The 13,097-nt window shown below is 42.1% G+C and overlaps 1 protein-coding gene and 1 long non-coding RNA gene across 3 annotated transcripts in view; both read left to right on the top strand.

Annotated features, from left to right (window-relative positions):
* Nucleotides 1-659: 659 nt before the first annotated feature.
* LOC123652648 lies at nt 660-3,076 on the top strand. Its single transcript, XR_006742095.1, has 2 exons — nt 660-749; nt 2,905-3,076. It is a non-coding gene; the product is annotated as an uncharacterized LOC123652648 (long non-coding RNA).
* Nucleotides 3,077-5,163: 2,087 nt separating this feature from the next.
* DCBLD2 (discoidin, CUB and LCCL domain containing 2) overlaps nt 5,164-13,097 on the top strand; it is an 88,911-nt gene continuing 80,977 nt past the window's right edge. The window contains exon 1 of one of the 2 annotated variants that reach the window (XM_036448389.2): nt 5,164-5,850. In XM_036448389.2, coding sequence (XP_036304282.1) covers nt 5,640-5,850 — 211 coding nt within the window. In that variant the 5' untranslated portion in view covers nt 5,164-5,639. The remainder of the gene's footprint in view (nt 5,851-13,097) is intronic. The other variant, XM_036448387.2, reaches the window with a different exon arrangement.

Genomic DNA, 13,097 nt, shown 5'->3' with positions numbered 1-13,097 from the left:
CAGAAGCTCATGGAAAGTCAGATTAATCTGAACAACACATTATTTCCTTTTGGCCCACAATCTGTTGTTTCACAAGCCATGGTTAATAGAGTGTCAAAAATAAAAGAGTTTGTTTAACTAAATGTATAATATATTCTGCATCTCATTTACATCTTATTATGTTAAAAGGCAGGCTAATATTAGCTAGTCTATGACTGTAATATCAAGGAGATGATATTCTTCTTTGTTTTTTTGTGTGTGTTTTTTTTAACCTTAGGTATTCTTTTAAAATTTCTGAATTTTCAAAGCCTTGCTATTATTTAAAATATTAGTTTCCATTTTATTGATTTATTAAATTTAAAGGCTCTAAATTAACATTTAATTAAATGATTCAAAAGGAATCATTGAAAAATGTGATCTGCACATTTTAAAAAACCTCACCTTCTATTTCTTTTCTCTTGGTTCTTGGAAAATAAAAAGTGGAACTGTTTTTTACTTGTCCTTGCTTAATAGATGGGAGTTGCCTAAATGACTCCAAACCCCGGGATAAAAACCTAGTTTCTTGTCAAGAGGATGGGGAGTTGCATGGCAGTTTACATATTTCAAACCTCTGGTTCAGGAGTCAGGAGTCTCCTACTCTCTCTAGAGTGTTTGATGTCTGTTTTCATATCCCTTCCTCAGGATGCTGCCCTTTCCATGTAGAATCAGGAAAGTGGATACTGCTTGGCTGGTATGATTCTGCAGTTGAGCATGGATCTATGAACCAGAGGGTAATGGTTTGATTCTGGTCAGGGTACATGCCTTGGTTGCAGACTCCATCCCCAGTGTGGGGTGTGCAGGAGGCAGCTGATCAATGATTCTTACTTATCATTGATGTTTTGATGTTTCTTTCTCTCTCTCTCTCTCTCTCTCTCTCTCTCTCTCTCTCTCTCTCTCTCTCTCCCTCTTCCTCTCTGAAATCAATAAAAATAAAGCTGGACACCCACCTGATTGTCCCTCCCCACTTGCATGTTCCTTCTTCCCCAAAGTTTCACTGGATCAAGCCTGTGACATGGTAAACTTAATGGAGAGTTTGGAAGGAAGGCAGAGGAAGGTTACAGTATAGCCTATACAGCAAACAGAATTTATTTATTAGCTATCTTATCTAGACAGCGTCTTTGCATTTCAGTCACTGGGGAATTTTCACTCTTCCTCACCTCTCCACTGTTCCAGCCACTGTGCTGGCCAGCTCATCTTCTCTGACCTCCCACATCTCCTTCCTGATAATGTTACCTTCCTACTCCAAGGCTCTGTTTACTTCTTTCACAAAACAGAACTGGGCTCTTCATCTCACTCCAATTCATAAAGACAATTATGGGGGTACGGGATGTGAAGCACACTCTTCAAGGTGCACTTCTGTCCAGCACAATGTTCTCCCAGAGAGGAAACCTGTAGTCACAGCTTTTTTGTCTTCTCTCTCCATTAGGTTGCAGTTTAGGCATCAAGGACTTATAATTTGACTGTGAGATGAAAGGGAGCAGTGGACGGTGAAAATTTGGAAGAATTGTCAAAACTCAAAATCTATAACAAGATCCAACCATCTTCAGTTGTAGACAAACCAAGGCCTACGAGACTTGCAATTGGTTATACAGCACTTCCAAGTGGGAGTTGGATACAAGAGTCTGATCCGGGGCTGTTTCCATGATCTCATGAAACAACAACTGAATTTCTCAGAAGCCAAACAGCATCTCAGCGCTGTATATTTAATTCCTGATTGTGCTGCCAGCATAGGTCCCACAGGAAAGAACAGCAGGAGAAGCACACAGCCATTGCACACCTAAATAACATTATCTCAGATACTCTGGTATGTTTATTATTCATTTTTTAGTTCTCATGTATAATTAATTTTCTAATGGCTTGGCATGATGTTTATGTTATGGAGGGCAGTTTTTATGCTTTCACTCAAATCTCTTGCAGCCACCATCAGAGATAAAATACCAAGCTGAAGCCTTCTTGTTCTGACAAGTGAATTACTTAAACTTTATTTTATTATGTTCCTAAAGAAAAACAAGGGGAGGGAGGAGAGGAAGAAAGAGAAAAAGAAAGATGCTGTAGAAGGCAAATGGAAAATTACCAATGTCAGTCCTGTAGTTGAAATACGCCAAGAAAATGTACGTAATTTTCACTATCCACTAGTAGAAATGAAATGTCTTCGAAAATAAATTAGGTTCCCAACACATACGTCTTAAATTTGCTATAACAGAACCTAAAGAAATTGTTTATAAATGTTAAGAAAATATGAGTAATAAACCTGAGGGCTGGATTTGACTGAAATTACTAACTGAAACAAGTTTATAAGATAAACAGCAGATGTATCCAGAAAATGTTCACAGAAAGGAAGAAAGCCTCCCCAGGAGAATTCAGACATTTAGCAACAAACTTGGCTGTAAACATTTGTCCAAACAGTCAACAGGACAGAGAAAATGCTCCTGGGAGAACAAGAACCAGATTTCAGAGTCCTGGGCTTTGAAGTTGGAAATATTTCCCCAGATATGCCACATTCTTCTTTTTCTCCCACCCCAGTAGATCACTAAAGTAAATTATCATTTGTTCCCTCATTTTTTTATCCTGTCAAAATATACACTCACTGATAAAGCCCACCAATGATTCATTACACACCATCATCCCAAGGTTTCCAGTATAAATTCCATCTTAAATGAGCCTCTTCTGTTTTATTAATGTTTAACCGACATTTAACAGCAACGATAGTGCCAATGAATTTTACCGTATCTTACCATTAAAACTCAGATGCTTCTGTATGAAGCAAAGGCCACAGGGTCTTCTCCTCTATTCTCATTTTCTTAGTGGCGGCTGAGCTGAGATTCATTTAGAAGCAGAAATAATGGGATGTAAATATTCTTTTCATATTTCTCCTTTTCTTTACAGATCAATTCCAATTTCTCTAACCCTTCACTCTTTATCTATGAAGAAAGAAAATGAGGAAAAAGGAACACACAGAAAGTGGAAATGAAATTTAGATTGAGAACCTGTATTTATATTTATCATGGAGTTAACAAATGCATTAAAGTGATACACAGTTTAATTTCCTGGTATTTTATATATATATAAAATACGACTCACATGTTCCTTTCCTGAAGCTCTAATCTTCCCCAGAGCCTTCATCTGAAGCATTAATTCATTTACCAGCCAAGGAACAGAGCTGACTATGGCGACTGCTGCAAGTCCTAGCAGACGCAGCTCCAGCAAATTCACCTGTAATCGAGCTTCCTTTGCCTTTGGCCTGAGATCACCTCCTTACTTTGCCATCTTATTTGCTACAGCTGGAATTTTATACTTACCATAATGGACTTCTTAAAATCCTTCCAATGTGGTTTTGTGGCATCAGCCCTTATCTCCAACATGCAGCTGATTACGGATGGATTTATTTAAATGGTCACCTCCCTCTCAGAATGTAGGCTCCTCTGATTGAACTTTGTATGCCCACTACCTACATTAGGCCTAAAGCATAGTAGGATTTAGTAGGCATCCAAAAAATGCTCATATATATATTTGATTTCAGAGAGAGAAGGAGAGGGAGAGGGAGAGGGAGAAGGAGAGGGAAAGGGAGAGGGAGAGGGAGAGGGAGAGGGAGAGGGAGAGGGAGAGGGAGAGGGAGAGGGAGAGGGAGAGGGAGAGGGAGAGGGAGAAACAGACATGACTAAAGAGAATCATTGATCAATCAGCTGCCTCCTGCACACCCCCCATTGGGAGTTGAGTCCATAACCCTGGCATGTGCCCTGACCAGAATCAAACTGTGACCTCCTGGTTCATAGGTAGACACTCAAGCACTGAGCCACTCTGGTGGGGCTCCAATAAATACTTTTTAAATAAATTTGATAGTAAGGTTTAATACATGAGGGACTTGCAGTGAGTTGAAAAAGATGGCCTCGAAAGTCCTTTACAATTTTCAGATTTTGAGGATATCAGTCTCTTCCATAGTTTTGATTATTACATCTATTCATGAGTTTCCCTCATTCCTCTTCCTAAGCTTTAGACCAACATGTCCACCTGATTGCATAGCTTCGCATCAGTGGACAGGACATCTCAAATTCACTATGTCCAAAATTAACTCATTTCTCCACACAACCATCTCCACTTTTCCAGTTTTCTATATTTATTAATGACACCAGACTCCTTAGAGCCCATGTGGAAAACATCCAGGGTGGCACTTCTCTCTAAAAACCAGTCCCTTCAAAGTCGGGTGGATTCAGCTTTTCCCAAACCCAGTTCTTTTTGTGACTCTATTCTGCCAGTCTCCATCAAATTGTGTGTGACTGTAATTAGCACTTATTTCATTCTGACTTTCACGATGTATTTCCATCTCTGTCCCAACACCAGATCCTGGAATTTGTCTGTCATAGGCTGCAACTCCTACAAGGCATAACACAGGTTTTGCAGGTGCTCAACTCTAGAAGGGCTGAATGATTGTCAGCATGCTAGGTTTAAATTACTTGGGCGGCATAAATCTTGCTATATCCTTTGTTTGTTTTTTGTTTTCTCCCTAATATAATATAGTAAAAGGCATTGAAAACAGGGTGCATTCATCTATTATTGTTCCTGGGAGTGGTCCCAACAATTGGCAGTAGCTTCTATTTAATAAAAAAAAAAAAAAAAAAAAGTCGCTCTGTTTTTTATAAAAGAAATAAATGGAAAGTCAGAAAGAGGGAGGGAGGGAGAAAGGGAGGGAGGAAAGAAGGAAGGAAGGAAGGTAGGAAGGAAGGAGGGAAGATAGATCTTTAGACTCAGCTCCCAGCTAAAGCCATCCAGAATCCAGGTTTCCCACCCCTTCCAGTGGCCTGATGTGCGGCGAGGGAGGAGCAAAGAGCAGGCACAGCCCGAGGAGCCAGGAGAGCGGGCTGGGGGAAGTCCCGGAAGTCATTGACCAGAGCAGACGGCCACCCCAGAGGGATCTGCTGGGGCTGAGGTCCCAACAATAACAAATCTCAGGGTCTGGCGGGGGCCGCCGGGACCGGAGCTTGGGGGCGGAGCCCAGATCGGGGGAGGCGGGTGGGACGCTTCCCAAGGCCTCAGGGGATTGGAGGAGAGAGATGCGAGGCGGTGGAGCTCGAGGAGTGGATAGCGGAGCTGACTGGTCAACTGAGGGGAGAGCGCGTTGATTGGGTGGCGCGGGAGGGAGACGGACCAGAGCTAACGGCGGATTGGCCGTGGCGACCTAGGAGGCGTGTCCAGAGCGCGCCGGAGGGAGCGCGAGGGCTCGGTGGCCCGCCTGCCTGCCTGCCAGCCAGCCGGAGCGGCGGGAGAGCGCGGCGAGCAGGGCGCAGGGTTGAGGAACGCGGTGCGGGAGGCTCGCCGCCCGGCCCCGTCGCTGCTGTCCTCCGCGCCTCGAGCACTCGCTTCCTCCTCTCCTCTCCCTCCCCTGCATCCCGGCCCGGGGTCTCGGGCGGGGGGCACGGAGGGAAAGGACCTTCGAGGAAGCGAAAGCGGAGTGAGTGAGGGGCGGAGGGGGTCCCGGCGCGGAGCGAGGCGCCAGGCGCGCGCGGCTTCTTGTTCTCGCTCCGCAGCCGCTGCCGCCGCCTCCCTCCTCGCCGGGCGCCGCGGCCCCCGGGCGCGCGGGGCTCCCGGGGCGCCCGCACTATGCAGGCGGACTGCCGGCCGCCGCGATGGCGAGCCGGGCGGCGGTGAGCGCAGAGCGCAGCCCTGACCGGCCCCGAGTCCGGGCCGCGGCCGCCGCCCCCGCAGGGGCCGCGCTCCCCCGCTCCCGCTCCGGCCCGCGCCCTCCCCGGCCCGGCGCCGCCTCCTCCCCTATGCCTCCGCTCCTCCTGCTCCTGCTCGTCCTGCTCCTGCTGCTCGAGGACGCCCGAGCCCAGCAAGGTGAGCGGTTCCCGGGGAGCGCGCGGCGGCGCGGGGAGAGCCTGCGGGGCGCCGGGGCTGCGGGCCTGGAGCTTGGTCTGCCACAGGCCGGGGAGGTGCGGGGTGCCCTTCGGGGTGCGGGCAGTACGGGCCCGGCGCTTCCCACGTTGAGTTGCAAAGCTAGGATCAGCCTGTTGTCCCCCCAGCTTGGCGTAAGCTTTTACTTTTTTTTGGCCAGGCCATTCATTTTCCTGAAAAGAGGGGAGCGACACCCTGCTATCAAGGCCTCTTTTTTGGCATTGGATTCTTTTTCTAGGGAACATCTTTTGGGAGAGAGAAAAAAAAAATGTATTGGAGACGTGACGCCTAAAGTTAAGCTAAATGGATGCGTAGACAGTAGGAAGGCGAGGTTATAAAATAGCACCTTAAACCCGTTCAAGGCAAGTGGCGATAACTACTGAAGTTCTCAGGTTCATCAGCGAATGGCATTGATTCTGGTTATCTTTGGATCTTGGCTTTAGGAAGTGCACTTTACAATCCCTGATGGTGGTCTAGGATCTAGACTAGGGATTGCCTGGGTCAGACGCTGGCTCTCTGACCCGGTGCAACCTCCTAAATGGGACGCTCCACGTTAAGCTGGCCCAGAAAGGGACAAAACTTTTTTTTTTTTTTTTTATCTACAATCCTTGGAAAACCCTATTGAAGAAGCAAGCAAAATTGTTTATTGAGTAATCACGATGAAGGAAAGAGAATGTAGAGCTGATTTCTCCCTCCACCCTTTTTGTACTATTTTCGGGCAGTGAACCGTACTTTTTGATTCAGTTTGGCATCATTATTGAACCTATTTTCCATTGCATTTCCCAGTGAGAAGGATTGTTACTTACTTCTGGGAAGTTTGTTTTTTAATTGATCCCCACGTTTAAGTCCAGCTTACTGTTGCTCTCATAGGGTTTTCAGTAGAGCATGGAATCTTGGCCATAAGCCTGCCATTATGAGGATGCTGAGACTCTGACAGGCCCATGGGAATATACTATCTCTTAACTGTAAGGAAAAGAACATATTTGCTAAACTGACCTCTTAGATTTAGGCAGTTCTATGCAATGTAGATGTTTAGCATTCAGGCTTCAGTAAATTTTGAACATTGGCCCTTAGTAAGTTAGAGTGTGAAATTCTTCTTTTCATTGAAGTCTTAGAGCCTGTGCTTGTAGTTTCCTCCTAGTAGGGAAAAGCGCACACAACAAAAAACAGGCTTATATATGGCTAGCACTTACTGGGGCTTGCTTTGTCGCAGGCACAGTTCCAAGTAGTTTACATGTATTAACTCAATCCTTACCACAAAGGTTTGAAATAGGTATTGTTATCCCATTTCAAACATGGGAAACTGAGACCAAAAAATGTAAGGTACCTTGGTATAGGAAGGAATATAACTACCTAAGCAGAATGCTCTGTTTTGCTTATTTCCAAATCAAAGTGTATATAGCATGTTTTTTTTAAAAAATATTTGGACAATGTAGAATATTACATGTCTCCCCAGAAATGAGATGATTGCCTTGGGTTTTTAGAATTTCACAAGCCTGATCTAATTAAATGCGCAACATTACATTTTAAACAATATTTTATTTCAGTTCTTACCACTAGTTTAACAAATATATGTTTGTCTTTCACAGTGTTATATTTTTTTGAACATTTTTTTTTTTCCCCCAGAGAGGGAGAGAGAAATAGAAACACTAATGATGAGAGTCATTGATTGGCTGCCTCCTGCACGCCGGTTTGAGCTTGCACCCCAGGAATGGGCCTGCAACCTGGAACAGAACTGTGATCACCTGGTTCATAGGTCTGTGTGCAACCACTGAACCATACGGGCTGGGCTCACAGTATTATCCTATATCCTGTATCTAAAAGGCTGATATGCAAATTGTCTTCTCATGAGTTTGACTGAGAAACCAGGAATTCAATTGCTTGCTATGATGTGCATTGACCACCAGGGGTGACGTGGAACATGGGGGCAATCAGCAGAGGCGGGAGGGTGCTAAGGGAGTGAGGGACTAAGGAGGCGGGGAACCTGATTGGCCCTGATCACTGGCCAGGCCTAGGGATCCTACCTGTGCACGAATTTCATGCACTGGGCCTCTAGTCCTATATAATAAAACCCTAATATGCAAATTTACTGAACGATGGGACAACTTGTCACTGTGACGCTCAAGGACCACCAGGGTGCAGACACTCAGCACAAGAGCTGCCCCCTGGTGGTCAGTGCACTCCCTTGGGCCCATGGAGAGCACCGCTCAGCCAGAAGCTGGGCTCACAGCTGGCAAGCACAGTGGCTGTGGTGGGAGCCTCTTCTGTCTCTGGTGCAGGCAGGTGGTAAGGAGCAAGGGGTCTCGGACTGCAAGAGACCTGGATTGCAAGAGGGATGTCTGACTGCCGGCTTAGGCCTGGGATTGGGGCTAAGCCAGCAGGCAGACATTCCCTGAGGGGTCCCAGACTGGACTGAGAGAGGTCACAGGCTGTGCCGAGGACCCCTCCAGTGCACAAATGTGCCCCAGGCCTCTAGTCTTCTATAAACACCAATGCAGATTAAACTCAAATAGAAATGCTGTTGATAATTTAAAAGATCTACTTTCTAGTTCTTCAAAATTGAGGATACATACCTTTTTTTTCCTTAAAAATTTTATTTTTCAATTACAGTTGACATTCAATATTATTTTGTGTTAGCTTCAGGTGTACAGGGTAGTATTAGACACTTTTGTCCTTTACAAAGTAATTTTTCTGCCCTCCCATCTCCCCATATTTCCAGTACCCTATCTGCCACCATATATAGTTATTACAATATTTTTTACTCTGTTCTGTGCTCTGCATTCATGACTATTTTATAACTGCCAATTTGTACTTTGTAATCCCTTCATACTTGTTTCATAATTTAATGAAAATGGAATGATAGTACACAGTTTTGCAAAGGGGAAAGCATAACTTAACTCTAAATGATTATCATTGGTAAATTATCTGATAAAATAAGGACCAGTTAGGTATATATCACCTGAAGACTCAGGAATTGTGTGGGATTTCAACTCCCTGATTTTTAAAAATTGTATTTTCTTATCTAAAGGCCCTTGATACGGTCTGTGGTGGAATTGTTTTTAAACCTGTCTGTGTAGTCTAACAGATGTGCTTTTAGGGGGTCCACTGGTGTTCCCTGCATAACCTGAAAAGAAGGCAATTTCAGAATGAGAAGCAGTGCTTTAAAACGCTTACAGAATTTTTAACAATGGAAGTGTTTACAAAGTATTAGGAAAATACTGGAAGGAAATAAAATGGTAACAGTTTTCTTTTGCTAACACAGTTGTGGATAATTTCTTCTTTATGAGACTTCAGATTGCCTGCAGTTTGCATGTAATCAGAATTAAAAATATGCTATGTACAATGTTTTTGTTAGATTTTTTTTTTCTCAACCAGCCGAAGTAGAATGCATGTTATATGTAGAGTGGGGCAAAAGGTTTACAGTTGTTCGTATGGAAAATAATACAATAATTAATAAATTATAATACAAGAATAAAGCCGGTTTGGTGTACTCACAATTGTAAGCCCGCTTTTGCCTTAGCACCTATAAATGTGGAGGTAGAATTGCTTCAGGGATTTTTTGGTTTGTTTTATCTTTCAGACATCATTTTGAAATAGGGATCACCTTCATTTCAATTAATGCCATACATAGCTATCCCTCAGGTTTTCTGCTGACAGAATGATACTTCTTTTTATTTGGCTCAGTAAAACTGATCAGCCTTCAAAACAGCAGAGATGTATTTTGGCCAATCTCATGTCATTAACTTATTTATTCACATCTGTTTTACTATCATGGCGTTTTACTAGTAGATATGGGTTACAGTTGTGTATTTTTTATCTGTAAATTTCATATTATGTTCCTTTTCAAACTTTTTTTTACTGAAATTGTTTTATTTCCCTGTAGAATATACATCTTTGTAAAAACACTTAAATTGGTGAAACTGATGCTGATTGCATATTGGCTACTGTAATACATTTTCTTAATGTTAATAGAAAAGCGAGGGTCTCCTATGAATGATTTATGTCTCTGATTTACATTATGATTGTAAGACTTTGTGTCATCTCAGGAGCTCAGCTTCCTCATTTGTATCATGGGAAGGCTTACCTACCTTTGGGGTCAGGATATTATTTGAATGTGGAGAGAATTTTAAAATCCATTAGGGACTGACCTGCTTATTAATATTAATGTGCAGTGTTTATAAAGATACAGATTTTTGCTTGCTAATTTAATAAACCTAAAAAACAAATCAGGCTCTTTCATAAAAAGATTTCAGTTCCACAATAGTATTTGGAACTAATGTGTGTGTGGGGCATTATGATGCAGGGAAATATTTTTGAACAATATTTGTAAATTGTTTAAATTGAAAAGCACGTCTCCGTTTGCAAAGAACATTTGCAATTACTTTTGGTATTAACATTTTAAGTTAATTTAGAATTTCCCATTCTGTCTCTCGGTGTGATAAAACATTGATTCTTTATGTAGTTTTGTTCAGAGGCAAAAATCAAAGCATCTTTTTTTCTGCTATATTATTAATTTTGCACAGTGGATATTAGAAATATAGCACATATTCCACATATGTTAATGATCAGGTTAAAATCATTTTTTAAACTTATAAGTGAAAAATTAATTTTAAAATTGCAGGCTATAGAAAATCAATATAAAAAATCTTAAAATAGTGAAGTTTGTGTAAATGAAAGTACCAGTACTAGAGTTAAAATGACAAATTAATTTCCAGAAAGAATAATGGTATTTCAGTATGACGAGGAAAAGCTAGATTTACATAGAGGTAGATTTTAAATTTAAGGAATATATTTAATAAAGTGTACCTGGGGTATGAAAACTCAGGTGATAGTATTGGGCATTAACTGAATACATGCAAATAGGTAGTTTCTATTAGTTTCTATTTCCACTTCTTGATTAGTTAGAAGGGTGTGGAATGATGAAAAATTAGGAGGATTAGGAAGAGCTCTATAGAGATAATGATACTTGTTAAATGTGATTGTTGAAGTATGAAGTGGAGTGGACACTTTGGTAGTTTTTTAAAAATTCACTTTATTTTAGGACAACATTATGGCCTTAATACTTTGTTTTTAAAATAGTATGGAGGTAACAATGATTATTACTCAAAACCAGAAAAAAAAATAATTATCCATATTCTACTCCCTAATTTATTGACCAATACTTTTTATGTTCCTTTCTAATCCATATTCACGTACCTTCAAAATCTTACATGGATGTAATTTTAATACCTGTGTGTTATGTTCTGTAGACATAGCATATGAAAGTTAATTTATGCCCAGCTGGTGTGGCTAAGTGGTTCTGCATTGACCCATGAACAAGAGGTCACTAGATTCCTGTCAGGGTTGCTTGGGTGCTTGACCCCCAGTAGGGGGCCTGCAGGAGGCAGCTGATTGATGTTGTCTCCCTCTCATAGATGTTTCCATCTCTCTGTCTCTCTTCCTCACTCTCTAAAATCAGTAAAAACAAACAAAATTAATTCATAAGCTAATATGTAAGCGTACTTACAAAATACAAGACGAAAACTTAAAAATGTAAAAATTCCTTATAAGACATTTATTATTTATGAAGTAACTAGAGGCCTGGTGCACAAAATTCATGCACAAGCAGGGTCCCTAGGCCTGGCCGGCTAGGCCAGGGCCGATTGAGGCCTTCCTTCTGTGGGCCTGCCTTCGTTCTGTACCATCTCCTGGTGGTCAGCGCACATCATAGTGAGCGATCAAACTCTCGGTCTCTGGCTGGAACTCCCGAGGGGATGCTTCGCATATTAGCCATATATATATATATATATATATATATATATATATATATATATTTATATATATATAGATAGATTACTATATTGTTCAGAACTGCTATTACATGATTTTCTTTATCCCACTTGATTAAATTCTTCACTCAGGATAGCCTCTTTGAGAAAGTACAGTAAGTCCTTAATGATGTTGATAGATTCTGCAACTTTAAGTGAAATGATGTATTAACAAAGCCAATTTTACCACAGGCTAAATTGATATAGTGTTAAGCTTTGGCATATCATCAATTTAAAAACGATGTTGAAAGAAAAAATGTTATTTAATGACCTGCTGTATGTCAGTTCAAAAATTAGTTTAGAAACATACATCATGCTAATATTCTAGATTATGTGGATTAAAGCAATATAATCCATGAGGACAGAAAATGCCTGTAGTTATTCAAAATAAAGTAGTATTTAATTAATGCTGGTGTCTGTGAAGCAGGTGGTATAATGGGTGGTATTAAAAGGCTGCTAAAACTTCAGCTCAGTCTGAAGGCTGTGTAGTTGGAGAAAAATGTTAATTAGCTACTTGAACTCTGGGGAAGACCCCAAGGTGCAAGCTCCCTCCACTGCTTTCTAAGGGAGTGGGCCCATAGTTTCCTGCATAGCTTTTTCTGAGTAGGGTGCAGGCAAGTTTGCAGTCAAAACTGAATTGCTTAGAATCGAAGAGAAGATGCTGGTGCTCTTTATCATTCTCTCATTAAGAACTGTCAGCATGAAGGAATTTCAATTACGAGCTCCCAGGAGAGTGTTCACATATGCCAGTCCAGTCCAGGGACATTCAGAGAAGAGTAATAAACATTGTCATTGTTTTCAGAGAACCTGTAGTTTGGGAAATAATCTCCAGGTTGGAATATATATAGAAATGCTGTGGGTTTATGAGGGAAGGAGAGCTCTCACACCACCTAGGAAAGTAGGGGAAGCTTTGCTAATAAAGTAGTTTTAAGTGGCTGAGGTTTAAAGAATTGCTCAATTCCTAGTCCACAGTGATGGCAGACATTTGAAGAGTAAAGATCACATCATCAGAACAGCAGAAGGTCTGGAAGCAGGCCTCTGGTCTTGGACTGCTACTTTTTTCTTGAGCCCCATGTTCTGTACCCCTGCCCATGTTTGTGGGCTATGGTACTGCCTGCCCACTGTGGTACTGCCTGCCCACATGGAGCCAAGTTAATACAACCATAGTGTGGCTAGCAGCTCTTTTGTCACCTATAAGATAAATCTAGCTGAAACCGGTTTGGCTCAATGGATAGAGAGTCGGCTTGGGGACTGAAAGGTCCCAGGTTCGATTCCGGTCAAGGGCATGTACCTTGGTTGCGGGCACATCCCCAGTAGGGGGTGTGCAAGAGGCAGCTGATCGATGACTCTCTCTCATCGATGCTTCTAACTCTCTTATCTCCC

Source organism: Pipistrellus kuhlii, unplaced genomic scaffold (assembly GCF_014108245.1).
Source record: "Pipistrellus kuhlii isolate mPipKuh1 unplaced genomic scaffold, mPipKuh1.p scaffold_m20_p_2, whole genome shotgun sequence".
In the NCBI taxonomy this organism is placed as follows: Eukaryota; Metazoa; Chordata; class Mammalia; order Chiroptera; family Vespertilionidae; genus Pipistrellus; species Pipistrellus kuhlii.
The sequence above is the reverse complement of the archived record's forward strand: the minus strand, read 5'-3'. Positions and strand labels throughout refer to the sequence as shown.